Source organism: Lepisma saccharinum, chromosome 5 (genome assembly GCF_977018435.1).
Source record: "Lepisma saccharinum chromosome 5, izLepSacc3.1, whole genome shotgun sequence".
NCBI lineage: Eukaryota > Metazoa > Arthropoda > Insecta > Zygentoma > Lepismatidae > Lepisma > Lepisma saccharinum.
In genome coordinates, this window is record NC_139233.1 from 75163368 (window position 1) to 75183184 (window position 19817).

The following is a 19817-nucleotide window of genomic DNA, read 5'->3' on the forward strand; positions in this document are numbered from 1 at the left end:
TTCATCCTTTAAACACTCCAACAACGCTATGTAATAATCTCAGCTATCTCGATCAACTTCACTTTACGATCATTTAAAATTATTTTGTGGACTTTTTTGATGTTTTCGTCGGTAACAGCCTCTTTGGGGCGTCCACTGCGTGAATCGTCTTCGATGCTCATTTCGCCTCGTTTAAATTTAGCAAACCACTTCTCAACGGTTGATTTTCCTGGTGCAGAGTCCAAATAATGTTTATCAAGCCAAGCCTTGGCTTCAACAGTATTTTTTTACGCCAAAAAGCAATGCTTTATTAACACACGAAATTCTTTTTTATCCATTTTTTCACAATAACAAAAGCTGCTTCACTCACAATGCTATATCTCACGAACTAATTATCCGGCAGCTGTGAAATTTATACACGTATCTTTTGAAGGTTAGTACTAAGTAAAAATCACATGGATTTAATTCTAGTAACGCCATCTATGAGTCAGCCTACGAACTTTTCAGCCCAACTGTTAGCATAAAATAATGCTTTCCTGGAAGCAAATAGTGAAGAGATTCTGTCAGTATACCAGCCAGGTCAGTTCAGGATATGCTTCAGAGCTGACATCCCAAGGGAATCTCTTCATACAGCATGAAGCATTATCTTTTTATGGGAAAAACAAATTGACAGTTATCAGAAGTGTTAATGAAATATGACTAAATCCATCACAGATACAGATTTCCATTACCAACAAATGAATGATACTATCTGTTAAAATATAATGAACTTTATTTTAAGACTGAAAAGACATTTTCATTTACAAATTATGAACACTTGAACTACTCCGTGGAAATGAAAAACTGTGAAAAATTACTCAATGCTAAGAACTGTTAGTATCATGTACAAAGTTCATTAACCATTTCTTCATGGGTAATAAATAAAAATTAACTTTGATTTAATCACGAGTAGAAAATGTGTTTATAACATCAACATCTTTATTACAAAAAGTCCAATCTTCTTAATGCATATAAATAGGAAGTCAGAAAAGCATTAGCTGTACTAAGTGACAAGGTGTTACATTTAATTATTATTCAAGACTCAAAATTTTGATATGCACACCACACTATCTTCATTCATGGATATCTTACATAAGACCTCTTACTGTGTAATCAGAAAGAAAAAGATAACTGCCTGCGAGACAAATAGCATTGCATTCTGCAATTGTTTTCAACTTGTGTTAGCTTCCTTTAGGAAATTTCAAATACTTCCTAATGCGTCAATACAAAAGTGAAAATGAAAAAGCAGCATACCACTAGTGTTAAGATAAGAAGCAAGGGGTACAACCACTTAACCTACATTCTTTATGTGCTATGTTGAATACATATATGAATCACATATATATCACTTGCATGTTCTCCTAGAATAACCTCTGAACAAAATAAATACATATGCATTCTTAGTGTTTACGAACAAAAAAAAAATGCGAAGAATGGAGGTTATTGTTAATCTCCCCACATTACCATTATACCAGTACAGTAAACCAGTGCCAGGCAGCAATGCTACATATTAACACAAATACTCAACCACTGTAGCATAAAATAAACTATATACACTAAACACACACATACATACATACACACACACATTTGTGCCAACACATGAATAATTCATTTTTAGTCTTTCTCTGAAAAAAAAAACAACTTGATTGTATCACTTACCCCCTTAATCAGACTGCATTTCCTCATGATTGCATGCAGCAAAAGTGACTCTCACAATCATACTTTTTTCCTCCTGAAACAAAGCCTTTCAGTACTACCAGTATTGTCTCATGGCAGGACTGTTACCTTCAATCTTGAACTAAATACAATTACATTATTACACCTATCTGCTGATTAAGTTTTCATATCACAGGCCACTGAAGGACAAGAAAAAAGCACTGGTGCACTTGTTAGTTTTTTTTTCTCCTGTTTTATATTCAATGGAGTTAAAACACATCCAATAGTCCCGAGCACTTCGCTTTAGTCCACTTTGACAACACTGTAGATCTTCCTCACAAACCAGAAGCATGCAAAGTAGCCTATGGTACCTGCAAGTGAAGATATGCATATTTACAATGACTTAATATTCAACTATTATGTTCTGAACTAGAATGTACTTTGCTGAAAAGCTGCCACCTTGAAAAGGGTGGATCAAGCTCCAAGGTACTCTGACAATGGTTATAGAAGTCAACATTTTAACAATTTGGTACCACTTCCCTCCTAAACTACACACAATATTAAAAGTTTACTAACATTCTTTTACTTCCAATGATGCTCTAAAATGACTGTCAGTTTAGTTTCTTATGCTCCATAAATACCAGGCCGTGAGTGGTCCACTAAAGCAGGTGGTTGACAACTAATTGAATCCTGATTTTATATTTGTCAACAAGCCTTGACATAATCAAATGGCCACTTGTCAATATTCACATCAAACAGCAACAACTCATCCATCATAAAGGAGAAAACAGGCATTGTTTTGAATCTGCAGCCTTAAAAGACTGTTTTCTTTGACAATTACAAAATACAAACACCAGACACAAAGTGAGGAGTTAAGAGACAAGCTAATTGCTGTTCTGTGCTGCCTTCTAATAAACAAAACTGCAATTATCTTACAGCCAAACCAACAATACACATTTTGAACACTCAGAGCAGTGCAGGAAGGAAATGCATGCAATGTTAAGTATAATATAATTGATGCTTTTCTTCAGAACCATTCACATGCTAAAAATAAATCGTATGTTCAACATAAGAATGGACGCAGAGACTGATGAAATGAAAACACATTGTTTACAGGGAAACCATTGGTGGAAGAGGTGTTTGCTCTCTGCAAGACTCCTAAATCCAGCAATCAATCATCAACTAACGTTGAGTGTAAATAACAATTCCCTTATTTTGACGTCTAAAAATGTGCACATTTGACAAAGCTTGTATTGAGTTCACTTCGACTGATGGGCTAATCAGGACTGGATATGCACACAGTTTAAAATGGTATCTGAACCATTTCACATGTCTCCACTGTGAGCTGAATCCAAGATACTTTGGCTACAATACATAAAGATGATCACACCTTAATGTCTAACTATAAGTGATCACCTTCCCCCCTGCCTTTTCCCGAGACACAAAGCTAGCAACAAATTACTAGTTTACATAGTCAAGAGAGATCCCACACAATTAGATTGAACCTCATAGGCAGCAGTTAAAAGCAGGCATCCACTATCCCACCCACAAAAGAGGTCACGTTAATCCAAGATTAATTTTCACTGCTTTTATCTTGCTTTTTCCTCATTCTTATGAATGCATTGTCCCATTGTTCAGTTATTTGTAATACATGATTATCCAACAAAAAAAAGTTGATTGGGTAGTCGTTTCTTATCCACACTTGAGTTTTACCTCTCTCTTATGCTTTCCTGCATTTCATATTTTTTTACGGGCCCCATGAAAAAATTTAACATCAGGGTTCCACTGCATATATGTATTTTAATACAGAACAAAATGACTTACCTGTGAGGAGGAAGAAGAGAAACACCATGATGAGTGTGTACCCAAAGTAGAGGAAAGTAGAAGCAACACCTTCTATGTTCAGTTTTGTAACAAAGTAGTGCATACAGTACACAAACAGGTAGAAGGCTGTAAATCCACTAGTCAGGAAGCTTCTCCACCACCAATGGTAATCCTAGGATGGAAAGAAAACACCAAAGTCAACATTAATATCCAGAAATATATCATACATTGACAGTTTAATAAAACAACATAAACATGAAAATAAGAATAAAACACAGAAAATAACTCTCCGAATGCTGCACAATATGTTGGTTTCTAGGCTTCTAATCAATCATAAATGCTTCAATATGATAATACCTGGATGTAAAATGAAGGACATTTTAATTTTGCTGTGTTGGGATGAAGATTAAATATACAATGTGGGAAAATGTAAAATCCGGGAATGGAAAATTGAAGTTCCACTGTAATAAGTTAATAAGAATGACATCATTGAATATATTATTTTCGTCAGAATTAATTTTGTATCAATGCCATTTTTGGATATTGCGGAAAAAATAGCAAAAATTTTTTCAAAGAGCTGTAAAATTAAAACCATTCGAGATGCAGTGAAAAAATTTTCGGGGGTTTCTTTCAACCATAAGTAAAGGGTGTTCACATAGTTTCATCGAAATCTGAGATGGTGGGTGACAAAATCTATGTTTTTTTTCATTCATTTGATGTGGAATGACCCCTATGTCTATACATTTCTGGCAAAATCCATGTTTGTTTCTAGGTTGAGAAATACCTTGGAAAATAGATGTGTGTGCTAAAAATGATTTATGACTCTTCTGTGACCTGGAACAGTGTGACACTTTCGCTTTCTATTCAGTTATAATCTGGAAACTGAATGACATTACACAACTAGTACTGAAGTAGCTCTGCATACTTTTCTAAAGTTGTGTCCTGGATCAGCTGTGGAGCAGATTATACACTACATTTTTGGCAAATATGAATTATCACAAAAAAATTCAACCATAGCTTACCTACTGTTTTATTTTTTATTTATATAAAATCAATGTATTGCCAGTAATTGGAGACTAAAAACACAGTTAAGTTTTGAATTTTGGGCAAGGATGTTTTAATTCCTTCATGCATTTATTTATTTATTATAATTTTTTTCTCATATCATCATTTCCAGGTGATAAATGTTTGGAAAATATATGTAACAGTGTGGAAACACACTTTCAATTCCAGCATGATGAGGAAATTGAATGATTTCCATTACAAAACTGAAACTGAAATGTGTAGCAGTTTATTGCATATTTTCAGGGTTAAAATACGTAAGTGCACAACTCAACATGCAAGACAAATCATAATTTTAAGTATTTCTTTTCACATATGGAACAGAACACCTGTTTTACAACAAGTTTACAAATGTGTGAAAAACTCATACTTGCAGCATGACCAACCAACATACAGTTACCAGACTTTCCTCAGGTTTCTGAAAATCTTAAGAAATTCACTAACCCTGATTTCTAGTTCCCAGTGACTAGGTACCCTGTTCAAGAAGAGTAATGATTGTCTAAACAATAATAAAAAAGTATTTTTTTAACTCACCTCCGCACACAAGTGGAAATAACATAGAAGAATGGTAGTTTCTGAGCATGTGATGACTAAAATGATAAAAACTAAGAAAAGAAATCCAAACATGTAGTACATCTGACTGGACCTGAAACAAGACAAAAATATCATTAGCATTTAGCCAAATATATTACTGCATATGTAAAATATAAATAATCAATTTCATTTTAGAATTTTCTATTTGATTTTCAAACTTCTAGACAAATGGCACAGTTTCATATTTTAAAAGATTGAATGTGGTATCCTTCATTGGGACGTGCTGAATTTTAGATAAGGTTTCATTAATCAGAATGTCACTCAAAATTACATTTTCTGTATCCCTTCAATTTTGACTGCAAGACATTAAAACGTATTTTAAAAACATGTACTTCCAGCATTAAAAACGTACTTCCAGCATTTAGTTACTATACATAAGCAAAGTGATATTTTGAGAAATTTTTCAAAAGTGATATTTTGTGAAATTTTTCAAAGTAAAATATTTCTCTGCAAGGTATTACATATAGAACCATGCCATAAACAACATTCTGGGTCACGTAAGGATAAATGTATCAATATCCTGTGATATCTTACACTTTAATTCAAACAAAATTATGACCCAAGCTAGGGTTAAACCAACATCATTACCAATGTACCAGCTGATAGCAGTGGTCTATATTGCAAATCATGGGTTCAAACGTAATCACCGATATAAGCCAAAAAAAATTCCAGTTTGGGTATCTCACAGAGTCTACAAAATGGGGTGAGAGCTGGCAACCGTGGCAGAGTGGTTAGAACATCGTGCTACAACACCACAGGACCTGGGTTTGAATCCCGGCCATTCATGAATTTCATCGTGCCATCACTCATCCCCATCTTTGCAAATTAGCCAAAAGTAGCACAAAAAGTGAAGTAAAATAAATCAAATTAATCAATCAATCAAAATGGGGTGAGACACTTTCATGGAGTAATTATGCAAAATTTGACATTTTTATTTATTTTGCATCAGAGTTACAACGGAAATGGATTTTGTGATTAAATAACTACTAGATAAATATTTGGTGTATTTTTTTTTATTATTTTAAAGCCAAACTGTAGTAAGTGTTATGATATAACTGCAATGGACTCCTTGTATATTTATTAGGAATGGATATGAAATTTTTGCCAAAATTGATAAAGTACCCATGTAAAATTTAGTTAATACTAATAACTGATATTCTCCTGATCTGATATAAATTTGCAAATATTCCATCAAGGACATTCATGGCTCATTAACCTCCTTAATTAAAATTTGTGGCTAGGAGATTGCAATTATCTTTGAAAAAGAAAGGTACACTTTTACTTTACATAACCAGGCCAAATAAATTATATCTTCATAAAAATGGTAGAATGTTGCATTAATTTACAGGCTATTTATAGATATATCAGATTTGTAAAATTATTGGTAATTTTTCTGATAAACTAATATACCTATTAAACAGTTTCATCCCAAATATTAACAATATTCTGAACAATTATTAATTGTTACCCCGTTCAAGTATTTAATGTTACACGTCTAAGAATATATGTATATATATATATATATACACATACATAAATCACACACAAGCATATTTTATAGTATATTTATTTTTGCCATGCTGAAAAATTTCAAACAATTAAGAGAATAGTACATTGGAATCGGTAAATTTTCTACTTCTTCATATCACTATCAACCCTTACTATGCCTGCACAAAATCACTCACTCTAGTCTCTCTATTATATCATAGCTTTCCCACTCTCACTATTTCCTGCTGTTCTCATTACCACATGCTGTGCTTTCTCCTCCACTCCCAAGTAAACCTCATCTGTACAAAGACCAAATGTTATAAATGCACTTTTGAGTGTATTGCAGCTAGAAGTGAGGACTTCTTTCTTCATTCCACCATCTGTATCAATCATTGAGCTACTCCCATTTGGAGTTTGGGTTCTTGTCCACTTTATGCACATACAGGCTAATCAGGATAGACTTACAGTTTAAAGTGAGATCAGAATCCATTATGGGCCTCCACTGAGTGTCAAACCTGATTACAAGGCGATGCCGTTACCACAATGAGACCAGGGGGTGGGGGGGGGGTTGAACATGTGAAGAGCAATGTGTTTGTGTGAAATTTTGCATTAAACTCTGTGAAAACTTTACACAAACAATTCAAATACTGAAGCAAGCAAACTGGGAAATCACTACAAGCTGAACTCACTGCTAAGAATGGTTCAAGCATTTTAAATTGGGCAGAATAGTGATCAATGAAGAGCTGATACCAGAAAACCTTACACATTAACCATAACTGGAAATTCGAGCTGCATTTGTTGACTGATGACCAGAGTACGAGCAGTGTTCAAATCAGTGAAGAGAAAATTATGATGAAACATTCCTTAAAAACACAATGTCATCTAGAGGTATGGGATTCAAAACAAGATGTTGTTTTACAGAATTTGAGGGATTTGTACAGAAAGGTTTTATATATGTATGTAGTGCTTAAGACCCTGAACTTTGCCAATGTTCTTGGTTTTCACAGAGTTCTTATAAGTTCTGATTCGATCATTGTGCTCCAGTGTCTTGAATCGCTGGCTAACAGTGCACATCCTTTGATGGTTCGTCCTTATTTGCTAGTGCTGTCCACTTGTACTGGGTCCCCAGACACATAAGCATCAAGGAGAACAAAGCAGCCGATGCTGTCGTGGACGGCAGCGTTCTCGGCCACCTTCTACCAGCTAGGGACCTGCAGAATGTTTTTCATTGTTCCTTCTTGACACTTGGTAGGAAGAGTGGGATAAGGTAATCGAGAACAAGCTTTGCACTATGAAGCCCACCACTTGTGCTAAGTGTTCCTCGTCCCATCCCTCCGGCCAAGGGCTTTAACTCTGCTTTGAATCAAACACAGCCATCTCGCACATCATTTGCTGCAAGGGCTGGACCCTTCTCGAATGTACCGATTCTAATTTCAAGAGTTTTACCCTTCCCAACAAGTTATCGTCCATGTTGGGAGATGAGTGTTTTACCAAATGCTTTTAGCTTTTTGAGAAGAGCGGGCCTTTTACGCTGTTTCTCAGTAAGTTTTATAATGTGTTGTGTTTGTCCTGTGCAGGACCCTTTACAACTTTCATTTTTAACCTTTCTCAAGGGTTTTTTTATATCCCTTATTTAATAATTCTAATTAAAGTTAATGGTTTTAGATAAGGGGATTTTCCAATATACTTAGAAGGCTGCAAAAGGACCAAATGACAAAGCACCAAAAAAATTTAAGAACTAATCAATCAATCAACCAACCAACCAAACCTGGATGTTGTACCTTGTTAACCTGCTGATGCATGCATCACTTCTGTTCCACAATTATCTGATGAAAACTCAAACATCCATCATGCTGCACCCTCCCTACTCTCCTGACATGACAGCAGCTTTTTGTTTTCGCAGATAAAAAAAAATTAAAAACCTTGAAAGGATGTTGTTTTCACACCACATTCATAAGAGGGTTGCACACCATTCCAGCAGATATTTCAAAAGTTGAAACTAAGTTGTTAGAGCAAAAAATGCAGTTGTTTGAACAGTCCTTGTATTTCCTGCCTCTTTTCTTCATTGTCCTAAGTTTGTGAATCATACATTATAACAGGGACTGTACAAGAGTACTTACCAAATGGAATTCAAAATAAAGAAGAGCTGTATGAAGATGCACCCAAAAGGAAGGACTCCTCCCATGATGATCCCAGGGATAGGTTGAGTGTACAAGCTCTGGTCTGGGATCAAACGAGGAATCTGGTTTGTCCGGACAGGGTGTTCAATGGGCTGAAAAAAAAAAGAAGGGAAACATTGAATGAACATTCATAATCTTTTCTCAGAATTTTAAATTCAAAATAAAAAAAATAAAAAAAAGTTTTTAACAGTAACTTTGTTTTACAATCACTGTTGCTGAGAATTACATACTATACTCTGTCCTGGCTATCTCTGGAGCAAAAGTAGTGACGCGAGACTGCTCCTCCAATGAACACGTGAGAGGCAACAGGATTTTGTGGAGGGTGGAAGGCAACTGCAGTTACCAGCTTTCACAGTAATGTGTACTGTGCTTCACTCTCCCCACTCAATCCCCCCCCCCTTTCTCTGCCACTATGCAGGCCTTGCTCCACAGATTCCTGGGACAGAGTATAGCAAGAGACTTTTGAAGTGGAACTTACTTGACTGAATTATTTTTAAGTAATCGTGCAACCAGCAAAACATACAGTTAAGAATAATCACTATACATGCGGAGACAAATGGCTTACCCTCTTTCTGAATCCAAAGTATGACCCCACAAAAGTGAGTGGAACAGATACTCCAAACCACAAGGCCAACAATGCCAAGAGAGTTGTAAATGGAACAGCTGCTGAACTTCCTTTGCCCCACAGGATGAGGTTCATCACAAAGAAAAGGCAGAATACAACTCTGAAAATTAACATTTTATCACTATTCATAGTCAAAACACACTGTTACATATATTCAACAACTGTATGTGGCTTGAAGTGCTGACATGTTGCACTGTTATTGTATCTTTAAGTTTAATATTAACATAATTATTGAAATACAACGTACAACATTTGTTTAAGAAGTTCTAGAATTGACATTATAGAAAATAAAATACTGAATTCATTCATGTGGTAAGGTTGCAGATTCTGTTATCACAATCAACAATACACATACAAAACATACTACAGGGTGGCCACTTATTTTTTGCATTGCAGATTATACAGCTGTGAATCTTGGATGAATGCTAGTGGAGACTTGAAAACTTTGTGGAAATTTTGTAGCGCTCACACCAGACCTGCAGTCAATCTTTTGTGTCTAAAATGCGAGTGGACATGCAAAAAAGGACCTGAAGGGAAAAATTACAAATGGTACAAAATACATTAAAAAATGAGGGTGCCATTCACCAAGCTGTTTTTGCTCAATTGGTCCTTTGTTCTTTTGCCTTTGCTAGGTACAGATGAACATAACATCATAGACTTTCGTTCAAAATGAACATAACATCATAGACTTTCATTCAAACAATCTGCTCTATTTTCTAGGTGCAATGTGTGAAAAAGCATGTGACAAAATTAGTGAGACTGTATTTGCAGGTCTTCAGAAAAACACTCACCGTATTAAAAATATTAGCTATAAAGCTGTTGGGTTTGGCTTAATTCACTTAGAGATGTCCAATGCATCTCAACAAAAAAATAATTTTATTACCCCTATGGTCTCTTTTCATGTGACCACTTGCAATCGCAAATGTACACTTAGGCAATGTGTACATGGTGAGTAGGTTAGTTGTTAGAAGATATGCTTAGGTCAGAGCTATAAAATCCCTAACTGCAACAGTTGGTTTATACAAGTGAGAGTAACTGGCACAGTAGTTTTTCTTGATACCTTGGTTCAGGAAATGGCCAACAACAGTTTGCTTTGTTAAAAAGGGTGGATAGTGTGATATATGACTTTTATCTTACAACTATTACTGGCTGCATTTATGATGGATGCAGTAAACGTGGTTTAAGTATTATCTATGTGAAGTTTTGTGTTTCCGCATTGCACAATTGGGCAGTTTATTTTTTCTGATTAATTTTGAAAGTCTACTGCCTTCATTCCCTAAGGATACAGCATCTGGACCAAGCACCAGTGGCACCCAGACACCATACCCTTAGTGAATGAAGGCAGTGAGCTTTTGAAATTAGCGAAAAAAAAAAAAAATATCCAATTGTGCAATGCGGAAACATAAAACTTTACATAGGTAATAACTCTGGCTGGTTTGAACAATACCACTTGAAAGTACCTAGTGGATGCATATCGAACAGTGGTTCGGATCCACTTTAACTGTAGGTTCAGTCCCAATTAGCCTATCTGTGCATAAAGAAGATTTAAAACAAAAGAAAATTCAGTCAATTTGAAATCATGGTTGAGATCCCTGTGAGAAAATAAAAACAAGTTTCTTCACAGTTGTAGCCTGCAGCAACTCATGTTTAGAATCCAGCTATAGGGATCCTATTGCAAGAGAGATTTGCAGAGACTAGAGTTCTTTCCGTCTGGAAGCACTTTCTATTAGCAATCTCTGCAGGGAGAGTGCTGTTTGCCAATTCCCTACCTCCTATGTGCACATGCACTTGAGCAAGTGGAGACAGGTTGTTTAGTGGTATGAGAAACAAAACCAGTTAGCCAGTTGCATGATAAGTTTCTGGCAACCAGGAGCATGTTGAAAGAACACTGTAATAAAAATCTCACTGGTCAAATGATCTCGGCAAGTTTTCTATGGTGTCTTCTGACATGCTGGGGTTTCATCATAGTACAATTTTAACACATACTACCAGCTGCCAAAGCCGGATCATACCACTTCGTGACAGCTAAAATGCCAGAGGGTGGTCACTGAAGACATGGCAGAGGTTTCATTGCATCTGAGTAAGCAATTTTGTTTCCCATACCATCACATGGCAGGCACAAGTTCAATGAATTACAAGAGTTACTGCAATTGGTCATTCCTTGAGAAGGGGGTAAAGGAGGCCAGAGCATGGTCCTGATCACATAACCTATGGCAAACTGCACACGAGAAAGATCTACAACTGAAACCTACAGACGTACTTATTTCAGCACTGAATAATATATGACCACATATACTAACCCTGGGCAAAGCATGGAGGTTAGCAACACATTAGATTTCCACTTTTCACCTCCGAAAGTTTTGTAAATACGAGCTGACACATATCCTGCTGGTGTACCCAAGCACACAAAAAGTACCATAGCACAGGTCATCAAAGCTCCACGATTGGCTGGTGACAGGAAGCCGAGACATGCAAAAGCTGAAAAAAAAAAAGGCATAATAAAATATTTGTCCATCATGTTGCACTCACTGGAAAATTAATGTATAGTTCATTTAACATGAACAAAAACCAAAGTCTTGCATACTACCCTACCACCTGATCAGTTCTGCCTTTGCCTAAGTCTTGCATACTACCCTACCACCTGATCAGTTCTGCCTTTGCCTAATTTCTTGCTTCTGTTGTTTTGACCTGTGTGGAAATCATGCCTGGATTTGTCTGAGTCATGGCCAAACCTGCATTTTTCAATAGGTATTTATGATCAATTCTGTGAGTGTGAATCTGACTACATGTAGTGATCATGATTTATAGTACCAAAAAGTATCTAAACACAGACTCAAATGATGGTAAAGCAAACTTCTACACACTTTTTTTTAGTATTTAAACAGAAAAAATGCATATGATAATGGATTTTTATGATTTCTTTTATAAACACTATGCGCAAAGTATGAAGTATAAGGAATGAGGAGATCCAACAGACAGTGGGTGTGGTGAAGCTTCAGGACAGGATAGATCAGGTACACATGAGGTGGTTCAGACACATGAAGAGGGTGGATGCTGAAAAACTACCAGTACTACCGGTAAGAGCTTATAATGCACATGGAGCAGGAATAAGGTCAAAGGGGAGACCATGTCACTGGAAAGAACAGACAGTGGAGAATATTAGGAGAAGGAGGACAAGATTGGAACACCGTGGAAAGAGAGGAGTGGTGGTAGACCAGGAAAAAATGGAGAGGCTTGACTTGTATGCCGACCCAGCCAGAGGCAGGAAAAGGCAAAGGATGATCATCATGATGATGCGCGAAGTAGAACAATCAGCTGGAATTTTCTCTGAAGGTAATATCGACTAATTGACCATGAAATAAATTTATTACTCTTGGTAGTTCTAAAGGCATACGCTAAGGTTTCATTTATGCAACACTAGGATGGGGAAAATTAATCAGTACTCTCTATTGCTATGGAACTGGTATATCAGTAAATAGCATGTACTTTAGTATAAAATTCTGTCACTTAATTTTCATAAATATGAATGCCCAATACATATGTGCTGGTTTTGTAATGTAAATGTCTATATGTGGAGTTCTTTCAATTAAGGAGGCTAAGCAATCATACATGGTCAAGAAATATTTGTAATTTTATATCGGATCAGTTCATTTTCTAATGGTACTTCAATGTATCGACAAAAATTACATACACTCAAAGACAGTGTGAAGTACTGTAATGTTGCAATAACATTGTGTGTTTAATATTATTAGTATCAGAGTTTATTTACCCAAGCATACTTTTCTAGAGTTTGTGATTAAATAACAGCAATTTAAATATTCAACTGCAATTCTTAAACCCCTGGTAAAATGATGCATATAATTGCAGTGGAATAATTACATACTAATGTATATTAATTAATATTTTGTATAACTTTTAATTGTTAAAATTTTCAAGTATTGATAACAGTATCTGTGAGAATCTGAATGAATGAATTTGGATTTTTGTCTCTCACTTACTACGTACATAAAAACATTAAAAATAATTTCTGAAACGAACTAGTTATATGTCAGTCCATTCTAATCTACATTATTTTACCTTGTATTTTCCTTATTCTTCTCTTGTTATATATCTATAGTGACTATGTCTATACACAATATTTAGTGTATATGTGATATATGTACACTAAATATTTTGTTATTATTTATTTCCGTTCAATATTAGAATGTCATTACATCCAACCGAAGTACTGCATTTCTACGTTTTCGATTGACAGTTTATATGAAATGTCAAGGTTATGTTCTGGGTAATTAATAAATTACATATGTATATGTGGATGGATACATGTTCCATTCCTACAGCTGTATGTACTTTACTTAGGGATGTGCCGAAGCCGATTACAGATGTATGAAAATCGGCCGAAATTGACACATCGGCATTGGTATCGGAATCGGCAAAAATCCGATATTTAAACCGGTACAGATTATACTAGAGTTTTTACCTTCTAAGAAGTTTTATATTCTAGTTTTGTAAGATTTATTGAAAATTTGGTTATGATTCGTCATTATTGTAGAGTTTTTAACCTAACTATAAATCGGAAATAAAACAGTACATTACTGAACCAGGATCTGCTGTTGTATTGGAAATTCAAAAATGAATATTCAAACCTGAAGCAAGTCCTGAGAAAATACTTGGGCATACCTGCTGCATCAGTATTCATTAATAGAGTGTTCAGTGTTGCTGAACAGATTTGTGATAAGAGAAGAAGTAGGTTACTTCCTGAAGTTCTTCCAAATCTCGTGTTTCTGAAGTTGAATCTGGCAGAACAGGAATTCATTTTGCATTTCAAAGAACTGCTTGTGTACTAATGTTTAATCTCTTGAGAATCCATGTTCTTCTTAAAGGTTCACATAACATTTTGTAGATGCAAATGTACATTCGCATCTCTTGAGAATATATATGATATGCAATAGAAATGTACATAGCAAATTTATTTTTGTCATGCTGAAAATAACATCCCATTTCTGTATAATAATCTTATGCATCGGAATCGGTTAAATATCGGCATCGATATCGGTTCCAAAAATTACACTGGGGAACAAAAAAAAGATTTTATTTTGCGGCATAAAGTTTAATAACAGTTTCAGCACACAAAACAGCTGTGATTGCCAATTGTATGATTGGTTCAGTTGAATTGACTCCAGTTATAAAAATAAACACACCATGGAAAATGTAGGAGGTAAAATTACTCTACGCTTTTCTCGGTAATATCAAAATTTGATAATGGGCTCAAATTCCCATAAGAAACTTATTTATTTATTTGTAAATTGTTGCTAGGCAACTTATGAAGCATTGCTAGGCAATATATCGGACACTCAACAAACCTTAAGGAAAAATACCAAAACATAAAACTGGTTTTAGAAAAAAATTGAATATGCTGAACATAAGTGGCTCGTGTGTGTGGATTTGAAGATGGTGATTTATTTTTACTAGGACAGCAAAGTATCCCAGTTTCCTATGTTTGTGGTATAGTCGTGCTAGAGAAAAGCATTAGACGATAAAAGTTTGGTCCCCAAGGGAAAATATTAGTGGGAAAAGCTAATATCATTCATGAACCGCTGATAGATAGGGACAAAATCATCCTTCCGCCACTGCATATTAAACTTGGGTTGATAAAACAGTTTGTCAAGGCCTTACATACAAGTGGTGATTGTTTGAAATATATATGCCACACTTTTCCAGGACTAAGTATTGAAAAATTGAAGGCAGGAATCTTTGACGGACCACCACAAATTCGTACACTTATAAATGATGCCAATTTTACAACTTACATGTCTTACATCGAATCTGAGGCCTGGCTGAGCATTGTGTCCGTCGTCAAAAACTTTTGGGGGAATCACAGAGCAGAAAAGTACCCCGATATAGTTGGAAATATGTTGAAAAATGTTGAGAAATTGGGAGCTAAATTGGGAGTGTGAAGATACATTTCCTACATAGCCACATTGACAGATTCCCTGAAAACGTTGGTGATTTTAATGAAGAACGGGGAGAAAGGTTCCATCAGGATATAAGGATAATGGAAGAAAGGTACCAGAGACTGTGGGATCGCCACGTGATGGCCGACTACTGTTGGAGCTTACAGAGGGATTGTCCTAAAAAGCAATACAGCAGGAAATCGTATAGAAAACGTTTCACATAGTTTGTTACTTCATTGTGTACATATTTTCTTAATTATTTTGATCATAGGCCTATATACATTTATTTTTATACGTAATAATGATTGTAATCACAAAACGAAATATTAAATTGTTGTTGGAAGTTGATTTATATGTATGTCTTATGTTTCCGCCATTTTGGTTTAGTTGCATTTATTTCATAAATTAGAGCCAATTCAGGAAATATATTATTATATTATTATTCAGCAGCATGAAATTGCCCTAAATTAGCTCTCAAACACTGTGCCGCAATTTCACTGTTCCCCAGTGTTATCGGTGAGTACATCAGCATCGGTAAATTTTCAGCTTCGTCACATCTCTAACTTTACTTTATTATCTTATGTATATAAATATATGTATGTATATATATATATGATTGATTGATTGATTGAGTTAGTGTTTTAAGTTCACTTTAAGCACAGCAAGGCTAATCGGGACTGGACCTACAGTTTAAAGTGGGATCCGAACCACTATGTGCCTCCACCGGTATATATATATAGGAAAGTGTGTAATTGGAGATATTTTTCTCTGTTGGAGGCAAATAAACAAATTAGGGATGGGACAGATTAATTGGTACTCTTTAGGTTTCGGCCGATATAGGCATATCAGTGTATTGGTAAAATTACCGATAATTTTCCGATCCGATATATCTATAAATATCTTATAATTTAGTGCAAAATTCTGCCATTTTGTTATAATTTTTATGGATAATCTCCATGCCATACATTTTTAAAAGTAAATGTCTAAATATGCAACTTCTTTTGCACTGTAGTCACCTGGAAACAAACATTTATTAAGGAGGTCAATGAACTATTCAGGTTCTTGAAGGACCATTTAGAATTTTATATTGGATCGGTAGATTTTATATTGGTACTTTATAGGTATTGGTCAACATTTCTTGCCCATCCGTAAAACAAATGAATAAATCAGGACAGGTATCCATCCAAACTAGAAATGGTTCAGCCCTAAATAACACTCGTTCAACGTCATATACCTAGTCGTATCATAAATACTGACAAAGTTTGAGGCAGTGTGTACAACCGGTTTTCAAGGTCGCGGCCAACCTTCCTGTGCAAGAGGCTGGATTGGGCCATTGTGAGTTGAGCTGTCATAGAGGAAGTGTGTTCGTAAAAGTGTAGCTATGGAGTGGGGCGATTACGAAAATCGTGTGGCAGTAATAGCACTTCATAAAGTGGGTCAAACAGCCCCCATGATATTCAGAACACTTAAAAAGTTGAATATCAGCAAATCTTTCGTGTATCGGACCATCAAGCGATTCACGGAGACTGGGACAGTTGATGATCGCCCAAGGCAAGGCCGCCCACGCAGCGTACGAACCAAAAAGTTAGTGCAAGCAGTGGCAGCGCGTATTCGGAGAAATCCTGTACGAAAGCAGGCAGTGCTTGCTCGTGAGCTGAACATTCCCAAAATGTCAGTGTCTCGTGTGTTAAGAAGTGACTTGGGGTTGAAGGCTTACCGGCGAAGTACAGGTCACTTCCTCAATGCACGTCTGAAAGAGCAGAGGGTGATAAAAGCAAAACGCCTCCTGCAGCGTTACGCCAACAATGGCCACAGGAATTTTTTTTTCACAGATGAAAAGATATTCAACATTGAGGAAACTTTCAATCGCCAAAATGACCGGGTGTATGCGTCAACATCCCACGAAGCTCGGGAGAAAGCCCCGAAGATCCAGAGGGGTCATCATCCGGCCTCAGTCATGGTTTGGTGGGGCGTGGCGTATGATGGCACCACCAAGCTGCATTTTTGTGAAAAAGGGGTGAAAACGTCAGCCAGAGTGTACGAAAATACTGTGTTGAACTCTGTTGTGAAGCCTTTGAGTGACACTTTGTTCAGGAACCAACATTGGACCTTCCAACAGGATTCCGCACCAGCCCATAAGGCACACTCTACCCAGGAATGGCTCAAGAGCAATGTCCCGGACTTCATTGCTCCAGCTGATTGGCCTGCTAGCAGCCCTGACCTCAACCCGTTAGACTACAAATTGTGGTCAGTGCTTGAGGGCATGGTCTGTACACTTCTCAACTTCTTATTTGACCGCCCCGAAAGAATTCTAAGTCCGAAAATCGTAAACTTAGCAACATTGCACTTCAGCGCCAGCTGAGAGTAGCCAACTTTGAGTTCGTCATTCAACTAGACGAAAAACGCTGCGGTGAAAGGATTCCAATTTCGCACATTCCATGAACTTATAAACTATCAATCGCTAATATAATACACACTGAAACTGAAATAGTAAATTGAAATAAGAATAAGAATGAGAATCGTGCGAAATTGTAACAATTCTGCGTGCTCGACTTGATATCACATAGGTTTGAAACACTGAACAGGGGTTTTCTCCACCTGGAGTAAATCGCCATCAAGTTTGAGTAGAAAGAGGCAAATTTCTGAGGAGTTTATGCGACATTTTATTTACAATGCCCTGCACAATATCGAACAGATCTAAAATAAATCATTTATTTCACGACTTGTGGAGAAAACATGCTGGAACACAGGAAGATCGATTTTATCATAAACATCTACGTGTTTGTAAGGGAATGTTGTCATTAAGTTAACGTAGAGCAGTTGGTTAGACGCTGGTATCCATATTTTTCAACATACTTGAAAGGTCGCGGGTTCAAATCCCACCCTCTATTTTTTTTTATTTTTTTTATTTTTTTTTTTGTGTGTGTGTGTGTGTGTGTGTGTGCTAAACAGAGACAATTGATATTTCAACACTGTAAAATATCCGATGCACACTTCAAGGGATGTCTCTTCTGCACATTTTCTCCCTAAGAAGGTTAATGCTTATTCAGTTGCTTGCCAGGATTTAAGGTTAAAACTTTTTGTATTTTAGCTATTCGTCATAAGCTGAGTTAACACACATTATGACTAATTTACATATAATATATATGCATTCAGGATGCTGTAGGTAATGGTATTTAATCCTGGGTTCGAATCCTGGTCAGGCATGGGTGTTCTTTGTAAGTGTTCCTTCGTCAATTTCATCATCCCATCACCCATTCTCATCTTCGAGATGAACCAAAAACGTCACAAAGGCGAAGTAAATTAAACCAAATCATCAATCAAGTAATGGAATTTAAGATAAGTATTGCGTACGCTCTTCACTCCACAACTAAAATATTAATTATTTCAAAATACTAACACACAAACACACACAATTATAATAGGAAATAATCCACTACATTGATGTATTGAATTTTTGTAACGAACGGGAGAGTTTAATGTATTCAATTCGCTAAGATTGGTTATGTGATGTCGTTTATTTAGTAATGACTGTTCTTGTTCCCCTCACTTCGATCTTCCAATGCATCTAAATCTAATAATAAATCCCCAATAAACGTAAGTAAATACCTTTTGCGACCGAGGCCGATGCGATAAAAATCTACTAATAACTATTTATATATTACGTGACATCTAATAAATGCAAAACTTGAGAATGATCATTAATTCGGCACTGCTTTATATCCAAAATACTTGTCTAATTTCATCAAAATAATACTGTTATTTCAACAGAAAGTATATCTAACGAACTTTCCACCAAATTCGCAATATTCAAAACAGCCACCCTCAGACTTGCTTATACGTTACTTGATTCTGCCATTCCACGTGGCACGTGATTCAGTAATATAATTGAAATGGTTTCCGAAAATTCTAAACGCTTCATCATTACTGCCACCTCCTGATATACACAGAGAGATCATCCAAGAACAGTATATATATATTTTACGTCCGATGCCATACTCCTTCCGAAAATAAAATTCGGCAGCATGAGGAATCGCAGTTACGACCACGCTTGCCAGTAACAAGCACGTTATCCGTCATCCCTTCAATCCCTGAAGATAAAAGAGCTCTCGAAACCTCGGAAGCCTATCCAGAAATAACCTCGTTGATATCCCGGTAAATCCTCTTCATCAAAGTTCGCATGAGTTTAGGCAAAATTTGAGCTAAAATACACTGCAAAATACCGGGCATTTGTGTAGAGAGGAACTTATCCACAATCTGTGGCAAAGAAATGTTTGGAGCACTGGCAGGTGGTTGTTGCCGCAACCATGTTAGGAAACTTTTTGTCTATTTCCTTGTAGAACAGTAGGTAAGACGTGTATTTTTTTTTATCTAAAATGAAAGATCACAGGTTCAAATCCTAGCCGCTCAATT

The 19817-nt window shown here is 36.2% G+C and overlaps 1 protein-coding gene across 1 annotated transcript in view; it reads right to left on the reverse strand.

Annotated features, from left to right (window-relative positions):
* Window positions 1–733: 733 nt before the first annotated feature.
* The window catches only part of TM9SF2 (transmembrane 9 superfamily protein member 2), a 69597-nt gene continuing 50513 nt past the window's right edge, over window positions 734–19817 (reverse strand). Inside the window, exons 10-15 of the mRNA XM_083122682.1 lie at window positions 11751–11928; window positions 9391–9550; window positions 8766–8917; window positions 5098–5209; window positions 3502–3673; window positions 734–2048 (exon numbers count right to left, since the gene is read on the reverse strand). Of these exons, the coding sequence (XP_082978808.1) occupies window positions 1981–2048; window positions 3502–3673; window positions 5098–5209; window positions 8766–8917; window positions 9391–9550; window positions 11751–11928 (842 nt within the window). The 3' untranslated portion in view covers window positions 734–1980. The remainder of the gene's footprint in view (window positions 2049–3501; window positions 3674–5097; window positions 5210–8765; window positions 8918–9390; window positions 9551–11750; window positions 11929–19817) is intronic.